Source organism: Ascaphus truei, chromosome 3 (genome assembly GCF_040206685.1).
Source record: "Ascaphus truei isolate aAscTru1 chromosome 3, aAscTru1.hap1, whole genome shotgun sequence".
NCBI lineage: Eukaryota > Metazoa > Chordata > Amphibia > Anura > Ascaphidae > Ascaphus > Ascaphus truei.
In genome coordinates this window covers 425595416-425622512 of record NC_134485.1, presented here as the reverse complement: position 1 = coordinate 425622512, position 27097 = coordinate 425595416, and the positions used below count along the sequence as shown (strand labels likewise).

At 48.4% G+C, this 27097-nt stretch overlaps 1 protein-coding gene across 1 annotated transcript in view; it reads left to right on the top strand.

The window, feature by feature from the left end:
- ARAP1 (ArfGAP with RhoGAP domain, ankyrin repeat and PH domain 1) overlaps positions 1-27097 on the top strand; it is a 407404-nt gene that overhangs the window by 109685 nt on the left and 270622 nt on the right. Inside the window, exons 3-5 of the mRNA XM_075593271.1 lie at positions 20733-20872; positions 21791-21852; positions 22577-22677. Of these exons, the coding sequence (XP_075449386.1) occupies positions 20733-20872; positions 21791-21852; positions 22577-22677 (303 nt within the window). The remainder of the gene's footprint in view (positions 1-20732; positions 20873-21790; positions 21853-22576; positions 22678-27097) is intronic.

The following is a 27097-nucleotide window of genomic DNA, read 5'->3' as shown; positions in this document are numbered from 1 at the left end:
AAGATCACAGTTAGGTCAGATTTAATTAATATATTGTTATTTACATGGCTATTTTCCTCTCCTGTCTTCTCGTTTTTTGTTTTAATTAACAATTATTCAGGTGTTTTTATGTAATTAACACCTATTTTTTTTACTTGAATCACACCTATTCAGGGTTTGCATGGACGTTATGCCGCCTTTGGGTAAGACCGGCCGTTTATTTCAAGCTAACGCAAGGCAGCGCTAACTTCACGTGGCGTTAAGTCTGTGCCAATGTGGTCACTAACCGCTGTTGGTTTTACATATATTTAGCTTTGTGGATACCCGTTAAACTCAGGGAAACTAACGGACCTTACCTATTTGTATTGTATTGTATGTCTTTATTTATATAGCGCCATTAATGTACATAGCGCTTCACAGTAGTAATACACGTGATAATCAAATAAATAACAGATAATATAAATAACAGATCATGGGAATAAGTGCTACAGGCATAAAAGTAACATTAAGGAAGAGGAGTCCCTGCCCCGAGGAGCTTACAGTCTAATTATTTAGTTAACATCACATTGGGAAGCAAGATTTATCGAGGCTCTGTGGATCTACCCCTAAGAGGTTACAGATTTCTTGATCACTTTTCTCAAAGGTGACGCACAATGGCCATGCAGACCGGTTTGCTATGTCTCCGATCTGGCAGGTTGTTCTTTTGACGCTATGAAAATGGTGGTAAAAAAATGGTTCCAGATTTTGTTCCACCTCGTAACATGCACATGGCTTCATTTTTGGCACATTCCATAGAACAAGCAACTCCCAGGCAGCAAAGTACTTCATATTTTGGATTACACGTTACCTTGTTCAGCTTAACACCTAAAACAGAGCATTGGATACACCCAGGGTTTATCATCATTCTCAGTTTGTTGGCATGGTGATGGACGAGTCTCCATGTATCCCGGGTAACAAGCACAGACCCCCGGAGCCTGATTTGGCTGCTCCCGTCACATTCCGCTCATTTCTTCCTACGCGACATACCTCGCCCCTTCCCCCACTCCTACTGGCATTCGCTGGTACTAGGAGGGACTGCACCTGTAGTGATGCCACGTCCAAGCCAGTGCTGACACAACTGCCAGAAACACTGGGACCTACATAGTGTGCTGTGTGCATAGAACATAACTCTGTTACTCGTGGCTGGATGCCCTGTCAGCGAAAGGGTTAAGAAATGTTGCGTCTTGTAAAGCGCTGAAGGGCGTTGGTATCAGACAGTCTGCTGGGACCAGAACAAAGGGGGCACTGTCCTGGGCACACAGCACTCGCATGCCTCCAGTGTTTACACTTTCAGCAACAATTCTGTGCCACGTCAACAACGAAGGTCCACCAGTGAACCGGTGGAAGAGACATGTTTAAGCCGTGATAGGGTTAAATCTTGATGGCGAATCCAGGTTAGTGTTCCTCTCAACATTGTAACCCTGTAAGTGCCCATGTACGTGGTAAGGGCCCGGCCCTCTACAGATGTAGCAAGTCTTACTGTCTCTGGAGCCGCGGTCTCACTGTGGGGGGCCCGTGATTCTGGATTAGAACCCCCCGCCTCCAGCCTGCCCCGATGCCAGAGACAATCTTCTTTGCTACATCGTAGGTGCGTCATGCTTGTTTTCTAGCAAGACCTCATGCTCACTGCTACAGGGATTTTTTATTTCATATTAAAGTTCAATTAACATAGATGTTATATTTATTTCCTAGCGTCAGTTATATAGGTAAGGTGTTTGTGAGCAGGGAACTGCCCTGTTACAGGACATGGTACTGTATGTTCAATTACAAATAAAGTCAATAGGACAAAAATGATAGAGCAGACCTTGTCTCTTACACACACACACACACCGGGTTAATATTATTATTGTTATAGTGCCAACACTTTCCGGAGCGCAGTACAATGTGAGAGGGAGGACAAAAAAAGACTACATCTATGTTATGACAGACAGAGACAATAGGAAGGATGTATCTGCCCCTATGAATTTACCATTTCATGATAGAAACAAGCAGCATATATATTGTAAATAAGTTGTGGTCAAATCGCATGCACCCATACATACCCAGGCTGCACCCATACATACCCAGGCTGCACCCATACGTACCCAGGCTGCACCCATACGTACCCAGGCTGCACCCATACGTACCCATGCTGCACCCATACATACCCAGGCTGCACCCATACGTACCCAGGCTGCACCCGTACATACCCAGGCTGCACCCGTACATTCCCAGGCTGCACCCGTACATACCCAGGCTGCACCCGTACATACCCAGGCTGCACCCATACATACCCAGGCTGCACCCATACATACCCAGGCTGCACCCGTACATACCCAGGCTGCGCTCATACATACCCAGGCTGCACCCATACATACCCAGGCTGCACCCGTACATACCCAGGCTGCACCCATACATACCCAGGCTGCACCCATACATACCCAGGCTGCACCCATACATACGCAGGCTGCACCCATAAATACCCAGGCTGCACCCATACATACCCAGGCTGTCATTTTTGATTTGGGCAACAGGAATGAGGAAGGAGTCTTCAGCTCATCAGTTTGACATTAGAGGGCAGCACAATCCCTCACCTGGCAGGGAAATTACTGGCAAATCCTGCTAACCGGGACATTAACCACCTCCATAGATCACAATCCGTCAGATTTGGGGGTTCTGAGCTAAAAAAAACGGCATGTTACCAGAAGTTTGCCAGCGAGACTCTAGTAAAGTCTGGGAGATGCTGATGTGACAATCAGCGAGACTCCAGTAAAGTCTGTGAGATGTTGATGTGACAATCAGCGAGACTCCGGTAAAGTCTGGGAGATGCTGATGTGACAATCAGCGAGACTCCGGTAAAGTCTGGGAGATGCTGATGTGACAATCAGCGAGACTCCAGTAAAGTCTGGGAGATCCTGATGTGACAATCAGCGAGACTCCGGTAAAGTCTGGGAGATGCTGATGTGACAATCGGCGAGACTCCAGTAAAGTCTGGGAGATCCTGATGTGACAATCAGCGAGACTCCAGTAAAGTCTGGGAGATCCTGATGTGACAATCAGCGAGACTCCAGTAAAGTCTGGGAGATCCTGATGTGACAATCAGCGAGACTCCAGTAAAGTCCGGGAGATCCTGATGTGACAATCAGCGAGACTCCAGCAAAGTCCGGGAGATCCTGATGTGACAATCAGCGAGACTCCAGCAAAGTCCGGGAGATCCTGATGCGACAATCAGCGAGACTCCAGTAAAGTCCGGGAGATCCTGATGTGACAATCGGCGAGACTCCAGTAAAGTCCGGGAGATCCTGATGTGACAATCAGCGAGACTCCAGTAAAGTCCGGGAGATCCTGATGTGACAATTAGCGAGACTCCAGTAAAGTCCGGGAGATCCTGATGTGACAATCAGCGAGACTCCAGCAAAGTCTGGGAGATCCTGATGTGACAATCAGCGAGACTCCAGTAAAGTCTGGGAGATCCTGATGTGACAATCAGCGAGACTCCAGTAAAGTCTGGGAGATCCTGATGTGACAATTAGCGAGACTCCAGTAAAGTCTGGGAGATCCTGATGCGACAATCAGCGAGACTCCAGCAAAGTCCGGGAGAACCTGAGGTGACAATCAGCGAGATTCCAGTAAAGTCTGGGAGATCCTGATGTGACAATCAGCGAGACTCCAGTAACGTCTGGGAGATCCTGATGTGACAATCAGCGAGACTCCAGCAAAGTCCGGGAGATCCTGATGTGACAATCAGCGAGACTCCAGTAAAGTCTGGGAGATCCTGATGTGACAATCAGCGAGACTCCAGTGAAGTCTGGGAGATCCTGATGTGACCATCAGCGAGACTCCAGTAAAGTCTGGGAGATCCTGATGTGACAATCAGCGAGACTCCAGTAAAGTCCGGGAGATCCTGATGTGACAATTAGCGAGACTCCAGCAAAGTCTGGGAGATCCTGATGTGACAATCAGCGAGACTCCAGTAAAGTCCGGGAGATCCTGATGCGACAATCAGCGAGACTCCAGCAAAGTCTGGGAGATGCTGATGTGACAATTAGCAAGACTCCAGTAAAGTCCGGGAGATCCTGATGTGACAATTAGCGAGACTCCAGCAAAGTCTGGGAGATCCTGATGTGACAATCAGCGAGACTCCAGTAAAGTCCGGGAGATCCTGATGCGACAATCAGCGAGACTCCAGCAAAGTCTGGGAGATGCTGATGTGACAATTAGCAAGACTCCAGTAAAGTCTGGGAGATCCTGATGTGACAATCAGCGAGACTCCAGTAAAGTCTGGGAGATCCTGATGTGACAATCAGCGAGACTCCAGTAAAGTCTGGGAGATCCTGATGTGACAATTAGCGAGACTCCAGTAAAGTCTGGGAGATCCTGATGCGACAATCAGCGAGACTCCAGCAAAGTCCGGGAGATCTTGAGGTGACAATCAGCGAGACTCTAGTAAAGTCTGGGAGATCCTGATGTGACAATCAGCGAGACTCCAGTAACGTCTGGGAGATCCTGATGTGACAATCAGCGAGACTCCAGTAACGTCTGGGAGATCCTGATGTGACAATCAGCGAGACTCCAGTAAAGTCTGGGAGATCCTGATGTGACAATCAGCGAGACTCCAGTGAAGTCCGGGAGATCCTGATGTGACAATCAGCGAGACTCCAGTAAAGTCTGGGAGATCCTGATGTGACAATCAGCGAGACTCCAGTAAAGTCTGAGAGATCCTGATGTGACAATCAGCGAGACTCACTCCAAATCATTGGTTTAAATGGGAACTTTATACATATTGCATAAAACAACAACAAAAATAACCATGAATAAACTAAGGCCGCGCTTATAGTGACGGCGACGCGACGTTGCCCGAAAACAAATGCATTGTCGCCACCGCGCACGCCGGCGACAATGCGACGGCTGTCAGCCCCTGAACAAATCAAAGGCCAGGAAACCCGCGCCGCCGCCGCCCAGCGAAATATAACTTTCGCCTGTGGTGACGCGTGATGTCACCCGCCGCATCGCCATCGACGGCGCTATAAGCGCGGCCTAAGGCTTATGTTGCTCACCACTTCACTACAGCTGGGTAACTAATGACCTAGGCTCAGATACTTTATTATTCTTCTGTATGCAGTGCCAATGCACAGTATGCGCGTACAATGAGAGTGATGAGTATAGCATAACATGCAAAGCATTAGGCAGTAACTACACGCGGGCTCAATGGGTATGGAGGGTCATGCCGTACAGTAGTTAGAATCGGCTCATTTGCATGTTATTGCCCAGAATCCCTGGCTGCAGTGGAATAATGTTATGCTAAGAGATAATGGGGAAGGGCAGGGTTGCCGACCTGCCAGACACGTGAATGTGCTCACAAGGGGTATTTGTATTTGCTGTGTCTCTGCACGGGGGCGGGTTTTTGTCAGTTTTTTTACTCACCATAACTTATTGTGTGCCTGGTTGTAGCTTCACATTGGCAAAGCCAGCAAACAGCAGTCTGAGGAGGGTTACTGATTGTGTTTTATTATCCCAGGCTGTGCTACAAAAAGAAAGTTGTGTAATGCAGCAGGCGTACGCTTATAGGGGTCCATGTTAGGCCGCGATTATAGTGGCCACGCGCACGCGACATCGTGCGCCACGAGTACAACTGAGGCCGCCATAGTGCGCGAGAGCACTGCAGAGCGACTACTCAGAGACACTACTAAGGGAGACTGCCCTCTAATGAGTGAGACTCACTACTAAGGGAGACTGCCCTCTAATCAGTGAGACTCACCACTAAGGGAGACTGTATTCTAATGAGTGAGACTCACTACTAAGGGAGACTGCTCTCTAATGAGTGAGACTCACTACTAAGGGAGACTGCTCTCTAATGAGTGAGACTCACTACTAAGGGAGACTGCTCTCTAATGAGTGAGACTCACTACTAAGGGAGACTGCCCTCTAATGAGTGAGACTCACTACTAAGGGAGACTGCTCTCTAATGAGTGAGACTCACTACTAAGGGAGATTGCACTTTAATGAGTGAGACTCGCTACTAAGGGAGACTGCTCCCTAATGAGTGAGACTCACTACTAAGGGAGATTGCACTTTAATGAGTGAGACTCACTACTAAGGGAGACTGCCCTCTAATGAGTGAGACTCACTAATAAGGGAGACTGCCTTCTAATGAGTGAGACTCACTACTAAGGGAGACTGCTCTCTATTGAGTGAGACTCACCACTAAGGGAGACTGTATTCTAATGAGTGAGACTCACTACTAAGGGAGACTGCTCTCTAATGAGTGAGACTCACTAATAAGGGAGACTGCCCTCTAATGAGTGAGACTCACTACTAAGGGAGACTGCTCCCTAATGAGTGAGACTCACTACTAAGGGAGATTGCACTTTAATGAGTGAGACTCACTACTAGGGTAGACTGCCCTCTAATGAGTGAGACTCACTACTAAGGGAGACTGCTCTCTAATGAGTGAGAGTCACCACTAAGGGAGACTGCTCTCTAATGAGTGAGACTCACTACTAAGGGAGACTGCCCTCCGAGTGAGACTCACTACTAAGGGAGACTGCCCTCCGAGTGAGACTCACTACTAAGGGAGACTGCCCTCTAATGAGTGGGACTCACTACTAGGGGAGATTGCACTTTAATGAGTGAGACTCACTACTAGGGGAGATTGCACTTTAATGAGTGAGACTCACTACTAAGGGAGACTGCCCTCTAATGAGTGAGACGCACTACTAAAGGAGACTATATTCTAATAAGTGAGACTCACTACTAAGTGAGATTGCAGTTTAATGAGTGAGACTCACTACTAGGGGAGATTTGCACTTTAATGAGTGAGACTCACTACTAAGGGAGACTGCCCTCTGAGTGAGACTCACTACTAAGGGAGACTGCCCTCTAATGAGTGAGACTCACTACTAAGGGAGACGGCTCTCTAATAAGTGAGACTCACTACTAAGGGAGACTGCTCTCTAATGAGTGAGACTCACTACTAAGGGAGACTGCTCTCTAATGAGTGAGACTCACTACTAAGGGAGATTGCACTTTAATGAGTGAGACTTACTACATGGAGAGACAGCCTTCAATGAGTAGGGTTATTATTCATTTCCTATACTGAACGCATACAAATTCCTGGGGGTTATTTACTAAAATATAACTGTGGTAATAACATGGCAAGAGATTAAGGCCGCGCTTATAGTGCCGGCGACGCGGCGGTCGCTGGAAAATCAAATAGAGACGACTTCCAGCGATCGCGACCAATCCGTCGCTCCGTCACGTCGCGCTTACTATAAGTGCACGCGACGGCGGCAATGCATTTGTTTTGCCGCGACGTCTCTGTCGCCGGCACTATCAGCGCAGCCTAAGAAATGAGAGGCCACAGTTTTTCCGGTGTGACCCCTTTAGGGTTATGGATAAAGGTCTCCCGGGTGCAAAACTGAAGCAAACAAATCGCCCCACAAATATCAACAACAAAAATGGGATTTGTTTCTCTGGCATATTTTGGGTGCTATTTTTTGCACCGGACTTTAGTACATAAGCGCCCCGGGGTCCCTCTTTGCTGTCCTGCTCACACAGGCCCTAATAACTGCTGGGGAGGTGAGCGGTGACAGCGAGGGGACCAGCCGTGTGCGGGACATGCTCAACTCTAACAGGAGGTCGCTGTGATCTGCTCAAGCGAGTGGTCACTGGTCAGGTATGGACAGGTGAGAACGGGTGGAGACTGAGCCTCTGATTGAGTCATTTGTGCTGAAGCTGGGATATCCTTTAAACCTGACATGGGGAAGGGGGGACTGGAGTTGAGAATCTCGGGTGTAGAGAGCTTTGAAAACCGCCCATAATTCTCTTCTTTATATTTATTGGGGTGACCCAGGGGGAATGACGTTTAATACCCCGAGGTGTGTCGGGCAGGAGGTGGACTCTGCAGGTAGTGCTCGTGTGGAGTGGTTGTCAGGATATGGCTGTCGTTGTCACGCGTGGCTTTCTACCGTGGCTGCACCTGGCAGCCATATTGTCACCACGCACCGGAATTAATCTCCAGGGAAAACAACTGCGAATATCTCCGGGTCACCGGAGCTGAAATTAACGCGGTTCTGGTTCGGAGAATCCCTGCTTCTCACCTATAAGAAAGGGAAAATAACCCCAGAAGGAACCAACCTTTTTAATAGGATTACATTAAAATTAAAGGGACTGTTGTATTGATTTGTATTTTGCATTCCCTGCGAACGCTGAATTTAAGCATGTCCGCTACTTAAGATTATCTGGGGTTTTTCTTATACTAATGATGGTTTCGTCAATTATTTGCAAACGAAGAACTGAGCTTAGGGAACGGACAAACAGTCTTACCGCCAAAGACATTAGATAAAGATTGCAAAAACTCTGGAAAGCATTTACCATAAAAAAAAATAATTGTAAACGTTAAAAAAAAATATTTCAAATAATGTTGTTTTAAATGTGTCATTTGGTATGGAGGGATTAATCTGACATTTATCACAGGCAGGAAGTGTCTCTGATCCGTTTCCGTAATGAGTCATTATCTTGGTTCAAACCATTTAAATGCGGGGATCGCTGGGCTCATTTACATATTATTATTATCATTGTTTATTTATAACACCGCCAACATGTTCCGTAGCGCAGTACAAAAGGGAGAGAGGACGGAAACAATGTAATGTCAAACATGAACAAACATTGTTACAGAAGGTAAGGAGGGCCCTGCCCCAGGAAGCTTACACCCCTATAACAGGGGGCTCCAGCCCTCAAGCCCCACCATGCGGTCAAGTTTTCAGGATATCCCTGCTTCAGCACAGGTGTCTGCTTCAGCACAGGTGGCTCAATCAGTCCCTGCTTCGGCACAGGTGGCTCAATCAGAGGCTCAGTCTTTGATTGAGCCACCTGTGCTGAAGCTGGGGATATTCTGAGAACCTGACCTTTTTTGGGTGGGGGGAAGGGGGGGCGGGAGTCTTGAAGACTGGGGTGGAGCCCCCTGGTCTATAAGAAAGGGTATATTGACTGACATTGACCCAGCAGCCGTATCGCCAGAACTACTGACCGCGGGACTGTGATTCACCTGCTGAAAGCGACGGTGCTGGGGGAGGGAGGGCGGTGCGACAGCGCTGGGGGAGGGAGGGCGGTGCGACAGCGCTGGGGGTGGGAGGCCGGTGCGACAGCGCTGGGGGTGGGAGGCCGGTGCGACAGCGCTGGGGGTGGGAGGCCGGTGCGGCGGCGCTGGGGGAGGGAGGCCGGTGCGGCGGCGCTGGGGGAGGGAGGCCGGTGCGACGGCGCTGGGGGAGGGAGGCCGGTGCGACGGCGCTGGGGGAGGGAGGCCGGTGCGACAGCGCTGGGGGAGGGAGGCCGGTGCGACAGCGCTGGGGGTGGGAGGCCGGTGCGGCAGCGCTGGGGGAGGGAGGCCGGTGCGGCAGCGCTGGGGGAGGGAGGCCGGTGCGACGGCGCTGGGGGAGGGAGTCCGGTGCGACGGCGCTGGGGGAGGGAGGCCGGTGCGACAGCGCTGGGGGAGGGAGGCTGGTGCGACAGCGCTGGGGGAGGGAGGCTGGTGCGACGGCGCTGGGGGAGGGAGGCTGGTGCGACGGCGCTGAGGGGAGGGAGGCCGGTGCGACAGCGCTGGGGGAGGGAGGCCGGTGCGACGGCGCTGGGGGAGGGAGGCTGGTGCGACGGCGCTGGGGAAGGGAGGCTGGTGCGACGGCGCTGAGGGGAGGGAGGCCGGTGCGACAGCGCTGGGGGAGGGAGGCCGGTGCGACGGCGCTGGGGGAGGGAGGCTGGTGCGACAGCGCTGGGGGAGGGAGGCTGGTGCGAAGGCGCTGGGGGAGGGAGGCTGGTGCGACAGCGCTGGGGGAGGCTGGTGCGACGGCGCTGGGGGAGGGAGGTTGGTGCGACAGCGCTGGGGGAGGGAGGCTGAAAGCGACGGCGCTGGGGGAGGAAGTCCGGTGCGAAGGCGCTGGGGGAGGGAGTCCGGTGCGAAGGCGCTGGGGGAGGGAGTCTACACACAAAAAGCACGCGGCACGTGCACGCATGTTTGCACTGGCGCGCGCGCACGGCCGCACACACTATATAACAAGCCTAATGTAAGATATATGTTATAGAACGGGTGTGCAAACCTTTCTCCCTACACCTCCTTACCATGTCTCCAGTGACGCAACTGACGCCGCGAGGTCTTGTGATGCCACGTTGCCATGGCGACGCGTCCCCGGAGACGCGGTAAGTCGAGTTGCAGAGGCCTCACGCGATCCCCCGGCATTTAATGTAAATGCTTTGGGGAAGAGCGCGGCAGTTGCAGAAAAATCCAACTAATGAGGGGGGTAAGTGTGGGGAGGCCTAGGCGGTATTATGGGTGTGGGGGGTATTGTGTGGGGGGGGGAGTGTGTGTGGGGGGGTATTGCCTGGGGGGAGGAGGTTGTTATAGGTATGGGGAGAGAGGTATTCTGTGTATGGGGGAGAGGGGTATTCTGTGTATGGGGGAGAGGGGTATTCTGTGTATGGGGGAGAGGGGTATTCTGTGTATGGGGGAGAGGGGTATTCTGTGTATGGGGGAGAGGGGTATTCTGTGTATGGGGGAGAGGGGTATTCTGTGTATGGGGGAGAGGGGTATTCTGTGTATGGGGGAGAGGGGTATTCTGTGTATGGGGGAGAGGGGTATTCTGTGTATGGGGGAGAGGGGTATTCTGTGTATGGGGGAGAGGGGTATTCTGTGTATGGGGGAGAGGGGTTCTGTCTATGGTGGGAGTCAGAGGTGGGGACGTGAGGGAGAGAGGTGGAGGCGTGGGAGGGAGAGGTGAGAGAGGGGAGAGATGAGCGTGTGAGAGAGAGGGGAGGCAGTGGATGCTGTAGTCCTGGGCCCTGGAAAAGCTGTCTGCCGCCCTGGCTGCATTCGGCACATAAGTAACTCTATATCTAAAAAATTGTCCGAAAACTACAGGACTGTAGGTCAGGGGGGCTCAACTCCAGCCCTAAAGCCCCCCCTCCCCCCCCAACAGGTCAGGGTTTCAGGATATCCCTACTTCAGCACAGGAGGCTCAATCGGTCCCTGCTTCAGCACAGGGCGCTCAATCAGTCCCTGCTTCAGCACAAGTGGCTCAATCAGGGGCTCAGTCTTCGACCAAGCCTCTGATTGAGCTACCTGTGCTGAAGCTGGGGTATCCTGAAAACCTGACCCATTGGGGAGGAGAGGGGGGAGGGTGGGGGGGCTTGAGAATTGGAGTTGAGCACCCCCTGGTCTACAGCTTTGTAGTTTTATGGCAATTTTTTTTATGGCAAAGCGTGATTTTGAAAACAAAGATTAGATCAGGATGACACAACTGATAAAGTGCAAGCAAAAGGTTTGTGCAATTTCTAACCCAGATACGCTAATACCGCACCGTTTCAAGGTTTTTCTTTTTATATGATGGATGAAATAAAAGTAGTATTCTATATTTACAAGGTTTCCAGTGAGTCGGTGTGAGCAGAGGTGTGTGCGCGTTGTGGCATGAGCCATACCCTCTGGCTGAAGCGTGGACACGGGTGTGTGCGTCTGCTCTGCGTTACTGGCAATGCTGTAAAGGTAAAATACAGCTGAACAGTGAATGGATCTGCACATTTAACATAATGTTCCGTATAAGACACAGAATGGCACTTTGCCAACACCAGGAAGAAAATGCAAGTTACTTTGCAGCAGGGGAATCCCCGGCTGTATTTCCTTCCTCCGCTGCCAGTTCTGCCACTTGGCTCGGTTTCCATGCACTGGCTAGAAGGGGACATTGCATCACAGAGGCTTTTAGTGAGGGTACAATAAATAGAGGAGTGTTGAAATAGAATGTAACATTTGAATGATTACACTTTCTTCTCTTGCTTTTATGGGTGCAGTGAGTCTAACAACAATGTTTGACACAGTGTGTAGTTGTGTGCTGTGCTGACAGTGTGATATTCTGGTCCAATATAGCCCCGGAGTCCTATGGGACCTCTGTGATACATTGTTACCTGGTTGAACCATGTGATGCTACATGTGAATGTCCGGTATGAAAGCCATTTTCTCCAATGTAATTAACACCCATCATTGTAATAGCTTTGCCCATCTAGGATGGGTGCCTTGTCTGGGGTCATTTATCTTTTTTATGCCTCAGGAACCTCCAAGAAAGGTTATCCAAGCATATGAGCAGCTCGGTCTTTCGTCCCATGGTTTATCGCCTGCCAGTCAGTCTGCTCACTGCCCCAAGAAGCTGAGGCTAATCTTCATTCTCATAGAGAGCTATTTGCGTGTGGAGTGGGTTACATGACTTTCTTAAGGCCCCTGAGTTACAGAACCTGCAAGACCACCGCTCTATCCTACATTAGCCATGGTCCTAACTGCTGATTCTCCGTGGTGCAATGTATTGTGCAATTCTGAGGAACCCCAACCCTCTCTAATAGGGCATCTGAGATCAGATGCATTGTAAGGAACCCCAACCCTCTCTAATAGCACGTCTGAGATCAGATGCATTGTAAAGAACCCCAACCCTCTATAATAGCGCGTCTGAGATCAGATGCATTGTAAGGAACCCCAACCCTCTCTAATAGCGCGTCTGAGATCAGATACATTGTAAGGAACCCCAACCCTCTCTAATAGCACATCTGAGATCAGATGCATTGTAAGGAACCCCAACCCTCAATAATAGCGCGCCTGAGATCAGATGCATTGTAAGGAACCCCAACCCTCTCTAATAGTGCGTCTGAGACCAGATAAAGTACATTGTAAAGGAACCCCAACCCTCTCTAACAGTGCGTCTGAGATCAGATTCATTGTACATTTTTCTGTATCCAATTTTCAAATGACCTGATAATTGCAGGGAACCCTTTAGGGGCGCCCAGGGAACCCAAGGGCTCCTAAGAACCCCTGCTCTACACTTTTAGAATGTGAATAAAGAGAGCGGACATTGCTCTGTTGAGTATACCCTGATTGTGGTGTTTCTTTGGGGATAACCAAGCAATTCTAGCTGCATGCCATCCAAGTGCGTTCTCATGTTTGGGAACCTCTTGCCCCTTCTAAATTCTAGGGTGGCTGCAGCTCCCTAGAAAACACCTGCCCTTTTTTAGGGACTGTCTAACATGAATCTTCCCCCCCCCCTCCCTTAACCCTCATTATTTGCTTATCACGCTCACTGAGCAGCACCACAGATTTAGGCTTCGGTCCCAGTTACACTGTAGGACGCACGCCCGGCGGGCGGGCGGTGCGTGCACAGCGCTTCACCGCAGATCACGGTCTTGGGAGAGAGTCTGTGATGGCAGGGGTTTTGCGGGGGGTGGCCATGACCTCACGCGACTGGTTCGCCCTCATTGCCTGAACCGCCGGCGGGGGCGTGGCTACAACTCCGTCGTGAGTTCCAAATACAATTGCATCGTAGAGCGCGGCTGCAGCTTCCGTGCAGAGGTAGGGACTGGGACCGGACTGATTGGGGGGCGGTGCTTGTGCGCACAGTGCACGCCGAGGCGTGCACTGTAGAACGCACTGGGACCGCAGCCTTATTTGTGTTTAGTGGAGACCCATTGTCTTCCGTTTGCATCATTGTTGGCTGCGACCACACGGTTTGCGCTCGGCACACAAAGGGTAAATATACAGTAGCTGCTGGTATCTGCGTCAGCGGGGACGCCGGGTAGCGGGAGTTTTGCTATATCTGTGTTCTTTTTATGACACAAGGATGTCATTGTAAAAAAAAGAAAAATGTGTTAATAGCGCTAATGCTAAACGAAATAATTAGTGAAATTTAAACACTAAAAGTGAATACCATTAAATCTTAAATTATATAAGAGAGGCTGCCAGGAAACAATGACCAATCAGATCATATATGACACAAAAAACAAAAAATAATACATAATGTCCGGTCCTGTTGACCTGTTGACCCTTCAGATGTATCTTGAAGGTCGTCTCACAATATGTGGAAATAAATATAGGCAAACACAAAACCGATCATAGTGTAAACTGTTGATTGAACAATACAGACAATTAACATAAAGGACAAACAATAGCAACCACTCAAACACCCTAATACTAACACACAACTAAACAACTCCTATGATAACCTAAAAAACAACTTGTTTAATAAAAAATATGGAGATACAAAATGTCACATACAGTATACAGGGAGTGGTGACTTGAACAATCTGATCCGGGGGGGAATTGAATCCTACTTACACCAAGCAGGATACAAGCAGGCGTTTGTGGATAATATCTGTCTCTGTCCAGACAGCGGGTCTCAGAGCAGGGTGTCTGCGATGTCACAGCCACAGTGTTGGTACTGCCGCATGTACTGCCGCTCCTGCTTAACCGCTGCAAGTTCCGCCGCCTGCGCAGAGAATAGCTCACAGCTGACGCCGCCGTGCATGCAATGTCCCACACGCTTGCCTCGTGCGCTCCCCAAGCTGCGGAAGTAACTCCTGCTATCCGCTGTGCACAGCACTGATCTGCTCGGTATGCTGCAGATCTGTCCAAACTCCCAGAATCCACCCGACGCATTTCATGAAAGATTCACTTCCTCAGGCACAAGGACGTCATTACTTTCTGCTGGATAATCACTGTGCTACAAATATTGATGGGAAGTAGAGTCATACAATGATGTGAAATGAAAGTTGGTCTAGATCATTTCTCCACTTGCTCATATGCAGAAGATGCACTTGGCAAAGGGAACAGAAATTATATCTATTCACTGCCAAAGGCTCGAAATAAACGTGCATCCAGGCTAGGACTGTCCTATTGGGTACCTGGGGAAATCCTCGGTGAACCCTGGCATCCGATTGCAGAAACCACACAAAACTCTGGTAAGATTGGTCACTTGATGTCCACTCATTTACATTTAAATGCTGCAATAGTGTTAAATCCATCCATAATACAGAGGGACAGGCAGAACTCGATGATCAAATGTATACATCTCAAAGTAGTTTGGTAGTGAAAATGTTGAGTGGTGCTCGGAGACGCAGGGTATCTCCTCTCAGCCTGAACAGACAAATAGTGTGTATAAGTACAGTAATGGGGGTCTCCATCACAATAGATCACAATACACATATATGGTGAAAAAGAGAAACATGTTTGAATGTGAGATGCCGCAGCTAAAGACAGTACAGGCGGTCCTCGGTTATCCACCGGAACCCATTCTGGGAGTAGCGTTGGATAGTGAAACCGTTGTAAAGTGAGTCCCGTGTTAATCAGTAGCGGTGAGCGTCGGATAACGCATTCAAGTGTCAGATATACTGCATTCCGGCATTGAAAAACGACCCATAGGGTTGCATTGTAAAGCGTTGGATATGCCATTTGCTGTAAAGTGAAATGTTGGATAGCGAAGACTACCTGTAATGCATCCTATAACCAATAGGATGACATGCAGTCATAGCAGAGAAAGCACAGTTACAAAATATACAGGAAGGGATCCATGAAAGTCATTGGGGGGGGCGACGTTTCGAGCTCTTGGCTCTTTAGCAAGGCTTTCCCCTCAGTCAAAAAAACCATGAAGGTCGTACTTCCCATGCTCTGTGTTCCGCATCCCTGTGCTCCGTGTCCTCGCGCTCCGTGTCCTCGCGCTCCGTGTCCTCGCGCTCCGCATTCCCGTGCTCCACATCCCGTGTTCCCGCGCTCCGTGATCCACGTCCCTGCACTCAGTGTCCCCATGTGCTCTGTGTCTGTTTGGCTGGTCTCAGTCCTGTGCAGCTGCTGTAGCCATGTTTTACTCTTGGACAACAACCGTTACGGAAGCGGCTTTTGCCCGATGCAAAGTAACTGACCATTTCAGGGACAAATCTTTGTAGACTGTATATTATAATAGGGAGTGAGGAGGGGAAGGGATGGTAAGCTCTAGCTACTGTCTGTGATACGGTGCCAGGGGTGAGAGGATCATTGAACATACAAAGTACCTGCCTAGACAAGTGAGAGAACCCCTTTTGAACAAGCACTCATATTAGGATTGATACAAGAAAGTTAATTAAAAATACCTTTATTAGTGTATATGGGTAAAATAAGTGAAGTACATAAACACTCAACACAATTAAAATACGTATTAAACTTAATGTCTCTAAGTCTGAATCGTAGACTAATAGAGGTTGGTATATGAAGGGATACAATGTATCTGGCACCATGTGCAATGAAACAAAAATAAATAGTTTTAATATTGCAGTGTAACATGGATAAGGTGCCTCAGTGTGATATATGTATTTTAGTTGAAAGGGTCTGGGGTGTGTTACATAAATCAAGGTGTCAATATCACCGCTTTCAAATCACATCTGATTAGTATGTGGTTCACTGACAGTATATAGAGTGTAATGTAGCTAGTACATTGCTGGCCAGACCAACATGGTATATGCTGATTGTGGCCTAGTTGGAATCGATTGTCAGAGAGACCACCAAAGGGTTAATGTGTATCCTTCAATGCGACGCTGGATAAATTAAAATGTCAAAGAAAAAAGGCTACTGTGTAGCTAGGGGTGGTGAGGCTATATTGTGGGAACTATTATTGTGTAACAATGTTATAGTTTGTTCCCCCTGGTCAGTAATTATTCCAAGGTTATTATAGCCTCACATGTGCTCATCCAAATTTATATAGTAAATAGATAAATACATAAGATGAAATGAATCACTGCTCGTATCCCCTGTGAAGATGGCAAGTGTGTATCTGAATAGGCTTGCTGGTATACAGATAGGTAGATATGGCCAATTATAAACAGTTTACTTCAGCTGCCTATAAGACAAAAAGCACTCTATCTCTGCAGACTCATATGGATGGTATAGGTAAGTGATTGTTTATAGTAGCCGCCCTGTTGGATCAGTCCATATGGGTGTTTGAGTTCGGCAGGTTATATTAATGTGGACTGATTTATCTCTGTTAACAATAATCTTCTAGGGCGAGTACGTCCTGTCTGCTGGGTAGAGACGATATGATATGATAAGGATGGTGCCCTGCAGCCGCTCAGTAAAGTACCCTCTACAGTACAGGGGTGCTATGGGGGGCTGCTATCTCGGAGCGTTTGTTCTCTGCTCACGAGTGGCGACATCTGTTGAGTTTCCGCCCGGCATGGTGTATTCATGAACACCGCTGTAAGTAAACTTGCCGGGTGGAGCTCAGAGTGAAGCTGCGGCTATTGTCCGCGCTCTTGGAACAGACGTCGCCGCACCAATGCACGTGCTGACGTCACAGAGGACCGCCCACCGACGTACGTTTCGCGTCACACTGACGCTTTCTCAAGGTGGCCCCGCCTCTACGTTTGCCAACAGTTTAAATAGCCAAGCGTTGCTATAGTAACGATCGCACTTGGGTAAGTATATCAATTTAATAAAAACAATGGTTTGTGTTGATGTTTATTGCTGTTTGAACTATTTATTTAATTATAATGGCTGGCTATGAGTGAAACCCTGTTCAAAATAGAACCCTTTTAAACTCAGGTGAGTGAATGGTGATATTACTCTTTAACAGACATGATGATACTGTAAGAGTTCAAACTGGATAACTCGTGCTATCTGTAGAGTGTAGATATATATCACAGGTAAATTGGGACTAGTGGCAGCCTCCAACTAGCAATGATATAAAGAATTTAGATTTTCCTTGTGTTAATGTTTTGTTGGTATATTTATGGGCAGTATAAAGGCTGTATAGGGCAAATGACAACTCATATTTCCTATATGCTAAGCCAGAGTTCCTTGGATGGTGCCATCATAGCTGTATGGTTACTACAAGCACATATTTTAGAGTAGATGGTCGCTAAAAATGATTTCCGTGGGTTGTCAAAATAGTGAGGTGAAGGTAAGTTAGCAGATGGATATGTCTTGCATTTGCTGTATAGATGCATAGATACAGTAGATGCACAGAGTGTATTAATCCTATCCTATAAAGGGGGCAAACATAAAACCTTCACTGCAATATTAAAACTATTTATTTTTGTTTCATTGCACATGGTGCCAGATACATTGTATCCCTTCATATACCAACCTCTATTAGTCTACGATTCAGACTTAGAGACATTAAGTTTAATACGTATTTTAATTGTGTTGAGTGTTTATGTACTTCACTTATTTTACCCATATACACTAATAAAGGTATTTTTAATTAACTTTCTTGTATCAATCCTAATATGAGTGCTTGTTCAAAAGGGGTTCTCTCACTTGTCTAGGCAGGTACTTTGTATGTTCATAGACTGTATATTAAAAAGATTTCAAAATATTAAAAAAGAAACATTTTTTTTAATATATATATAATGAATTTCTGTTGTCTTTTGAGAAGAACGTGTAAATGTCTAAAGAGATGTAGTGATACACTGGGTGAGTGACGGGAAAAGATGCGGTTTTCCCTGTCCCCTGATGCCAAGAAACAGACACGAATATATTTGGCTGACTAGGTACTTGCAGAAATACTCATTTTCCTGGGGGCCTTATCACCACAAGTGCCTTCAAAACTTTCTCCAAGCTTCCAAATGGATTTTGATCTTTTTAATTTGTAACATTTTCTTGGTAACTTCAGATGCTAAAAATTAAGAAAGCAATGATTTTAACCCCAACATTTTTTTAAAGAGACGGATGCAGTCTTCTGGGGGGATTGTGGTTTAACCCTTTGGCCCTAAGATGTCAGAGTGTGGCCCTCCAGGGACCCCCTGACGTAGTGGCCCGGCCATGACCTTTGAGTGCTCATTTTCTAGGTGAGCGCGCAGGACATGATCTGCAATGCAGGGAAATGGAAGAGGAGGACTCTGGGTTAAGAGACGCTAACTGTCCATCCTGTGACTGCCCTGGGAGGCGCTCAGTTGATCCCGGGTTGCTGGAGGGGCTGTGGCACTCTGGTGACACAACCCTCTCCGGCACCCAAAGGTGTGACATTTGGATCCCAGTTTGACACTTTCTGGCCCTGTCACGTGAATTCGCAGAGCACTGCTTAGTAAATAGTGCCCATCACAATTCGATAAGTAAGTTATGTCTAGAATTGAGCGGGTTTTAAAGTACGATCTTACACAACCCTCACCAGCTTTCATTCTGGGTTCTTGCAGTTATTTACCAAATCTGACCCGAACGAATTATTCTTGGCTTCAGAGAAGAACAATCTCGGCTAAAAAACAAAACGAAAACAAAAACAGTGTTAGTCCCAACCCGGAAATGATCAGAAATTCCAAATCATGAGCTAACAAATTCGTGTCTCTAGAAAGGGTCCGCGTGTGTATCCCTCTCACAACACAACTTCACCTGGTCTTTATATAACATAGTGATAACAAATACTGTAACGGACCCTGAGTTATATACAATGTGACAGTTCAAATACAATGAATTACAAATGTTGCTAATGCAACCATAGTAACACAGCCATGTGACACACTGATCGAAATGAGAATGTCTTGTTGATACAACCATGAAAATGTCCTCACTAGGATTATCTGGTCGCTCCGATGCCTGTTTATACCGATGTGGGTCACAGCATATGTAATGAAAGAGACATAGCAAACATAGCGTGATACTGTATGGAAGGGGTGCGCAAACTTTTACCCGTGCGCACACCCCTGCTTGCTCTCCTCGGCGCCTCGCGCCCCCCACCTCCTGCTTGGCCCCGGCGTCAAATGACGCGTGGGTCATGTGACGTCACATTGCCACGGTACCGTGATGTCACGTGACACCGGCTGCATCATTTAACGCCGGGTTACGATGACGACGCGTCACGGGAAGGGCAAGTATGTTATAGAGGCCTCACACGGTCCCCCAGCTTTTAATTAAAATGCCTTGGGGGAGAGCGCGGGACCCCTGCTGTGTTAATCCGATGGGCCATTATAGTCTGCCCCGGCAAAACTAGTGAGGATCACGGGGAAATCTCGAAATCCATTTCGGGATTTGTTCGAATAATGGCCGCTGCATCTGTATTTGTAAATGACACTGTTTTGCACAGAAAAACAATGAAAAAAACTAAATAAACGAACTTGTTATTGTGAGATTTTATTTCCCCACATATTTTGTCGTACTGAACTGTTAATACTTATACAGCATATACCTATTGGTGTGTGTACAGTATATGTATGTGTTTGTGGGGGTGTAATGTTCATGAATGTGTTGCGGCTTTTGGAATATTTTGGAGAAATATTTTTTTTGATAAAATGGCTCTTCTTCATTGAAAGACTGCAGCCCCCCGGGGTTTACCAATACTGATGTCTGAATAGGTACCCTATTTTTAACAATAAGTATAACATAGTGCATTACCCATTTGCTGAATTATCATTATTATTTTTGGGTGTATTTATTTCGCTATTTTTTTTATTCATTTATTTAATCTCGCTTCCTGTCTTCTTCCTCACCTCAGTCCTCCAACTCCCTTCTTTTTAAGTCTTATTAAGTTCAAAGGGAGTTTCCACGCAAAGGTGCCCCGAGCAGCACTATTGCAGTTAAATGAATAACACCCTTATGAGCTTGTTCAACACGCCCTTCACCCTGTTCAAAGTCACTGCAACAATATAATAATTCAATAAACCGTTGACGTCATTTGGTGTCATCATTATTTTTCTTTAGCATTCAACACCTTTATGCTCTGCTGTGATTATCTTTTCATTATCTTTAATTAAATCGATTAATTATCTGTAATTATGCTTGCGTCTATGAAGTGTCAGTAAAGGTTTTTACGTATGCCAGGCAGATCTGGTAGCCAATGGAGTTCATGTGAACTAACTGCATAAAGTGCTAAATATATCAAGGACTTTAGGTCCAAGTACATTTATGGAACAGGCTTAAAATGGCTTAAAACCCCACGCATTCAGTGTGTTTCTGATCTATGTTTTTGCCTTCAATGTAGCCCCCCCGCCGTAGAGGAACCAAGAGCCATTGATAATCGGCAGAACCTCTGCACCTCGGCTGTCCCGAAGCCCCTGCCCCGGCTGCCTGTATCCGTTCCGGACCTGGCAACTAAACCGGTCCTGCCAGCGCCCAGAGAGGGTAAGCAGAATTCTCTTGCCTGTGTCGTATCTTCTATCCCTGCCTGGCCCGTTATGGCCACTCATTCGGAGCGAGTCTCACTCATTCGGAGCGAGTCTCACTCATTCGGAGCGAGTCTCACTCATTGGCCTTGTCTACGTCCTCATATACGTCAGACGAGTCTCCATCTTTGGCGCATTGTCCCTTGGGGATAGGCCCTCCTTCCCAGGATGGAAAAGAGTTCAGCTCCGTTCCAATGAATGAAGCATGGGCAAGACCGCTTCGTAGCATATTGAATAGCGCCTTTGCATTTGGAACCATTGTCCCCAACTTCTTACCATGGGCTTGTTAATATATTTCCACTACATCTGGAGTAAAAATGCAAACAACTGACTGCAATACAATTAAACTAAGACTCATCCGGAAGGGTTACCATCCAATAGCACATTCACATCTCAGACAGGTCCACAACGCTGCCTTTCCCTGTTATCTCTTAGCATACCATTCTTCCACTGTAGCTAGGGATTCTGGGTAATGACAACCAAATGAGCACTCGAGGTGTCACCTTGTTGCTTCTTATCCATTTTAACATGGGACCCCTATAATTGCATGCCTGCCGTATTACACAGCTTTTCAGCACAGCCTGGGTTAAAGAAGTGCACAGCCAGTAACCCTACTCACAGACAGCTGTTTCAACCTTTTGGGTATCTTCAGTGCGAGTCTGGTTATACTGGCTTTGCAAGGTTACCGCTGGTAGTGGTAGTGAAGGGTTGCAATTCTTGCTTTCTAAATAAATACCATTTACCACTAAATTGAATAGGCGGCAACTTGTGGGGGACAGGATACTGGGCTTGATGGAACATTTGGTCTGACCCGTATTTGCAGCTCTTCTGTTCTTCCTGTGAGATAACATTATTCCTGGTTCCTATGTGTTTGCAGGTCAGCAGAAGCAAGAAGAAATGGAGCACACTCTAGGAAATCTCTATGAACTGACAGGAGAGGTGAGTTTATCAGGAGATACGCTCAGGATTGCATCAGACTGCTGAAGCTCAGCACCTCTATCTACGCTGCTAATTACATAGTTACATAGCAGATGAGGTTGAAAAAAGTCATGCGTCCATCAAGTTCAACCTATGCTAAATTTAGACAACAGATACTTTATCCTATATCTATACTTGCTTATTGATCCAGAGGAATGCAAACACAAAAACCCCAGTATTTCATCCAATGATATCTCATAAGGGGGAAAATAAATTCCTTCCTCCAAGAATTGGCAATCTGATCAATCCCTGGATCAACATCCTTCCCATGTATACTTATTTGGTATATCCCTGTATACCTTTCTTATCTAAAAAGATGTCCAACCTTTTTTTGAACAAATCTATTGTATCTGCCATCACAGTCTCCATGGGTAATGAATCCCACACTGTAACTGCCCTTACTGTAAAGAACCCTTTCCTTTGTTGCTGGTGAAATCTCCTTTCCTATAACCTTAAGGGATGGCCCCGAGTCCTTAGTACTGCCCGTGGGATGAATAGTTCATTTGAAAGCTCCTTGTACTGTCCCCGAATATATAGTATATAGTTTTCAAAAATATGACCTAAATTGTTTCCGCCTATGACGTGTAAATATAAAGGACAGTAATAGTAATATTACCCTTGGCTTCCGGAAGGGGGCGCTGTGCGCGGGGTACCCGCGTTCTAACCCCTTCCATTGTCTGTGCAGATAGACGGGGTCGTGCTCACCGGATTCCGCAGCATGAAATTTAGCAGCGACGACGATTTGCTGGAGATCGAGTCCGACGACTACGAGGACGTCCCTTCCATGTAAGCCAAAGGCTTTTATTTCGCTCCCTTTTCAGTTCCCGACGTGCCCTGCGGATGCACGCTCACTGGGGCTTAACCCTGTCACTGCCAGCGGCCCACAGAAAGTGCTCTTATTATCATCATGTTTGTATTGCGGTCAGTATTTGGGGAAATTGGCCCGTGTTGCTCTATTCTGGACAAATATTGACACACAACCTTTTGGGATTTAAAACCCCCCCCCCAAAAACAGCCCTGATCACTGCGTTCTTGGAATCACTGGTGCATTTTCATGCTATTTATGCAGAGTCAGACTAGGATATCAAGGGCCATAGGGGAAACAAATTGTAGGGGCCACAATGAGGTCAGAGCGGACAAAAAAGTTATAGTAGGACCTGCATTCATACGGATGTAGATGACGCTATTGCATCCGTTAACGCACATTATCGTATCGCCCTATAAAAACAACGGTAGACTTGTGTTATCACTTTGACGCACACGGTATATGTCGCGTTTTTTTCTGCTTCACGCATGCGTTTACAGGTGCAATAATGTCTGCTAGATCATACACAGAGCAGACTGACACTCCCTGCAGCCGCAGAGCAGACTGACACTCCCTGCAGCCGCAGAGCAGACTGACACTCCCTGCAGCTACACTCACAGAGCAGACTGACACTCCCTGCAGCCGCACTCACAGAGCAGACTGACACTCCCTGCAGCCTCAGAGCAGACTGACACTCCCTGCAGCCGCAGAGCAGACTGACACTCCCTGCAGCCGCAGAGCAGACTGACACTCCCTGCAGCCGCAGAGCAGACTGACACTACCTGCAGCCGCAGACTGACACTCCCTGCAGCCGCAGAGCAGACTGACTCTCCCTGCAGCCGCACTCACAGAGCAGACTGACACTCCCTGCAGCCGCAGAGCAGACTGACTCTCCCTGCAGCCGCACTCACAGAGCAGACTGACACTCCCTGCAGCCGCAGACTGACACTCTATGCAGCCGCAGAGCAGACAGACTCTCCGTGCAGCCGCAGAGCAGACTGACACTCCCTGCAGCCGCACTCACAGAGCAGACTGACTCTCCCTGCAGCCGCACTCACAGAGCAGACTGACACTCCCTGCAGCCGCAGAGCAGACTGACACTCCCTGCACTCACAGAGCAGACTGACACTCCCTGCAGCCGCAGAGCAGACTGACTCTCCCTGCACTCACCGAGCAGACTGACACTCCCTGCAGCCGCAGAGCAGACTGACACTCCCTGCAGCCGCCAAGCAGACTGACTCTCCCTGCAGCCGCAGAGCAGACTGACACTCCCTGCAGCCGCAGAGCAGACTTACACTCCCTGCAGCTACACTCACAGAGCAGGGTGACTCTCCCTGCAGCCGCACTCACAGAGCAGGGTGACTCTCCCTGCAGCTACACTCACAGAGCAGACTGACACTCCCTGCAGCCGCACTCACAGAGCAGACTGACTCTCCCTGCAGCCGCACTCACAGAGCAGACTGACACTCCCTTCAGCCGCAGAGCAGACTGACACTCCCTGCACTCACAGAGCAGACTGACACTCCCTGCAGCCGCAGAGCAGACTGACTCTCCCTGCACTCACCGAGCAGACTGACACTCCCTGCAGCCGCAGAGCAGACTGACACTCCCTGCAGCCGCCGAGCAGACTGACTCTCCCTGCAGCCGCAGAGCAGACTGACACTCCCTGCAGCTACACTCACAGAGCAGGGTGACTCTCCCTGCAGCCGCACTCACAGAGCAGGGTGACTCTCCCTGCAGCTACACTCACAGAGCACACTGACACTCCCTGCAGCTACACTCACAGAGCAGACTGACACTCCCTGCAGCTACACTCACAGGAGGAGACTGACACTCCCTGCAGCCGCAGAGCAGACTGACACTGCCTGCAGCTACACTCACAGACAGACTGACTCTCCCTGCAGCTACACTCACAGAGCAGACTGACACTCCCTGGAGCCGCACTTACAGAGCAGACTGACTCTCCCTGCAGCTGCACTCACAGACAGACTGACTCTCCCTGCAGCTACACTCACAGAAAGACTGACTCTCCCTGCAGCTACACTCACAGACAGATTGACTCTCCCTGCAGCTACACTCACAGACAGACTGACACTGCCTGCAGCTACACTCACAGACAGACTGACTCTCCCTGCAGCTACACTCACAGACAGACTGACTCTTCCTGCAGCCCCACTCACAGAGCAGACTGACACTCCCTGCAGCTACACTCACAGAGCAGACTGACACTCCCTGCAGCCGCAGAGCAGACTGACACTCCCTGCAGCAGCAGAGCAGACTGACACTCCCTGCAGCAGCAGAGCAGACTGACACTCCCTGCAGCAGCAGAGCAGACTGACACTCCCTGCAGCAGCAGAGCAGACTGACACGACCTGCAGCTACACTCACAGACAGACAGACTCTCCCTGCAGCTACACTCACAGAGCAGATTGTTTCTTTATTTGATTTGGGAGCTCTATTTAATCACAGATTAGGTTTTCACTCCTTATTAGTTTGTAATTTAGTGGATAGTGCTACTTTCATTTTTAGGCCTCTTTCAGGGTGCCAGAGGCAGGAGTTGGAGGGCGGGCGTTCGGGAGGGAGGGCGGCAGTCTGCTGGGCGATGTGTGTTCATCCCCAGCAGACTTTTTCAGGAGTTGAGGAGGGGGCGGGGCTACAGACCTGAGGTTAGGGATCCAAGTTGCAGTCATGAAATCATTCTCAAGAAGGATTTCATTGGCTGCCGAGGTCCCAGTGACGCTGCTGCAGCTTCAAAAAACTAATTGGTTTGTTTATTGAAACTGTAGCCAGCGTCAACTCCGTACTTCGGAGACAGGGCAGCTGCTACCCTGACAACCAGTATTCAATTTGAATACTTTGTGTCCCACGGCAGCTCGCCCTCCCTCCGAAGCCAGCACCCTGAACGAGGCCTTATATGTATATTATTACTATTTCTGCAGCTGTGAACACAATTACAGAACAGACTCTGGGACACAGGGAAAAGTGCACAACTATAAATGTGCACCGTGGGTTGTAACATGTCCTGTTTTACATGCATCGGTTGGTTTTCAGATGGGACTTTAGCATGTGGCGGGAGGGGAGGTGTGAGTGGGCCACAGTGTAAAGATTTACATAGCTTGTAACTCTGCCAGGGACTAAACTGTTAAATACATTCACCTAGCAGCTGATCGCTGGAGCCCGATGTCGGAGTGCATACGCGTTAGCAAGGGGACCTGCAGCCCTCAAACACACATTGCAGAGAACGCTCTTCTCTTTCCTACCGGATGAGGCCTGGCCCCGAAACGCTGCGCTTCTTTCTCCGGTATCCGTCACTCGGCATAATAAATCCTTCTTTCCATTTGCAATTGCTGGCGGCCGCTGCAGGTCTGTGAGTGCTGCAGGTCTGTGAGTGCTGTGAGTGCGTTCTGTGAGTGCTGTGCGTGCGTTCTGTGCGTTCTGTGAGTGCTGCTGCAGTTCTGTGAGTGCTGCTGCAGTTCTGTGAGTGCTGTGAGTGCGTTCTGTGAGTGCTGCTGCAGTTCTGTGAGTGCTGCTGCAGTTCTGTGAGTGCTGTGAGTGCGTTCTGTGAGTGCTGTGAGTGCGTTCTGTGAGTGCTGCTGCAGTTCTGTGAGTGCTGCTGCAGTTCTGTGAGTGCTGCCGGCCTGCTTGCTGTGTGATTGCATTCGGATGGGCTCAGGGATCCCCATCCAGTCTGGGATAGCACCTTGTGAAATTGGTCATTTCCTCTTTTTAGAAGGCGAGTTCCCACCTCAGACAATTTTTGTTTACATACAAGTTACTCCCAGGCAGGGTTTGGCTACCTGGGTGTAACAAAGTGGTAGTTGTAACTAACAAAGTAACTTGTTAGTAACACACTTCTCTCAGGGAGAGACAGGAAAAATATTGAGGAGGCTGATAAAATAGAGGAAATATGAATAGGCAATGAAAAAACACATAATTACACACACACACACACACACACACACACACACACACACACACACACACACACACACACACACACACACACACACACACACACACACACACATTTCACACACACACACACACACAATTTCACACACACACACACACACAATTTCACACACACACACACACACAGTTTCACACACCCTACTCAGACTCTCACAGACTTACACACACACACTTGTATATTCACACACACACACACACACACACACACACACACACACACACACACACACACACACACACACACACACACACACACACACACACACACACAATTTCACACACCCTACTCAGACTCTCACAGACTTACACACACACACTTGTATATTCACACACACACACACACACACACACACACACACACACACACACACACACACACACACACACACACACACACACACACACACACACACACACACACACACACAC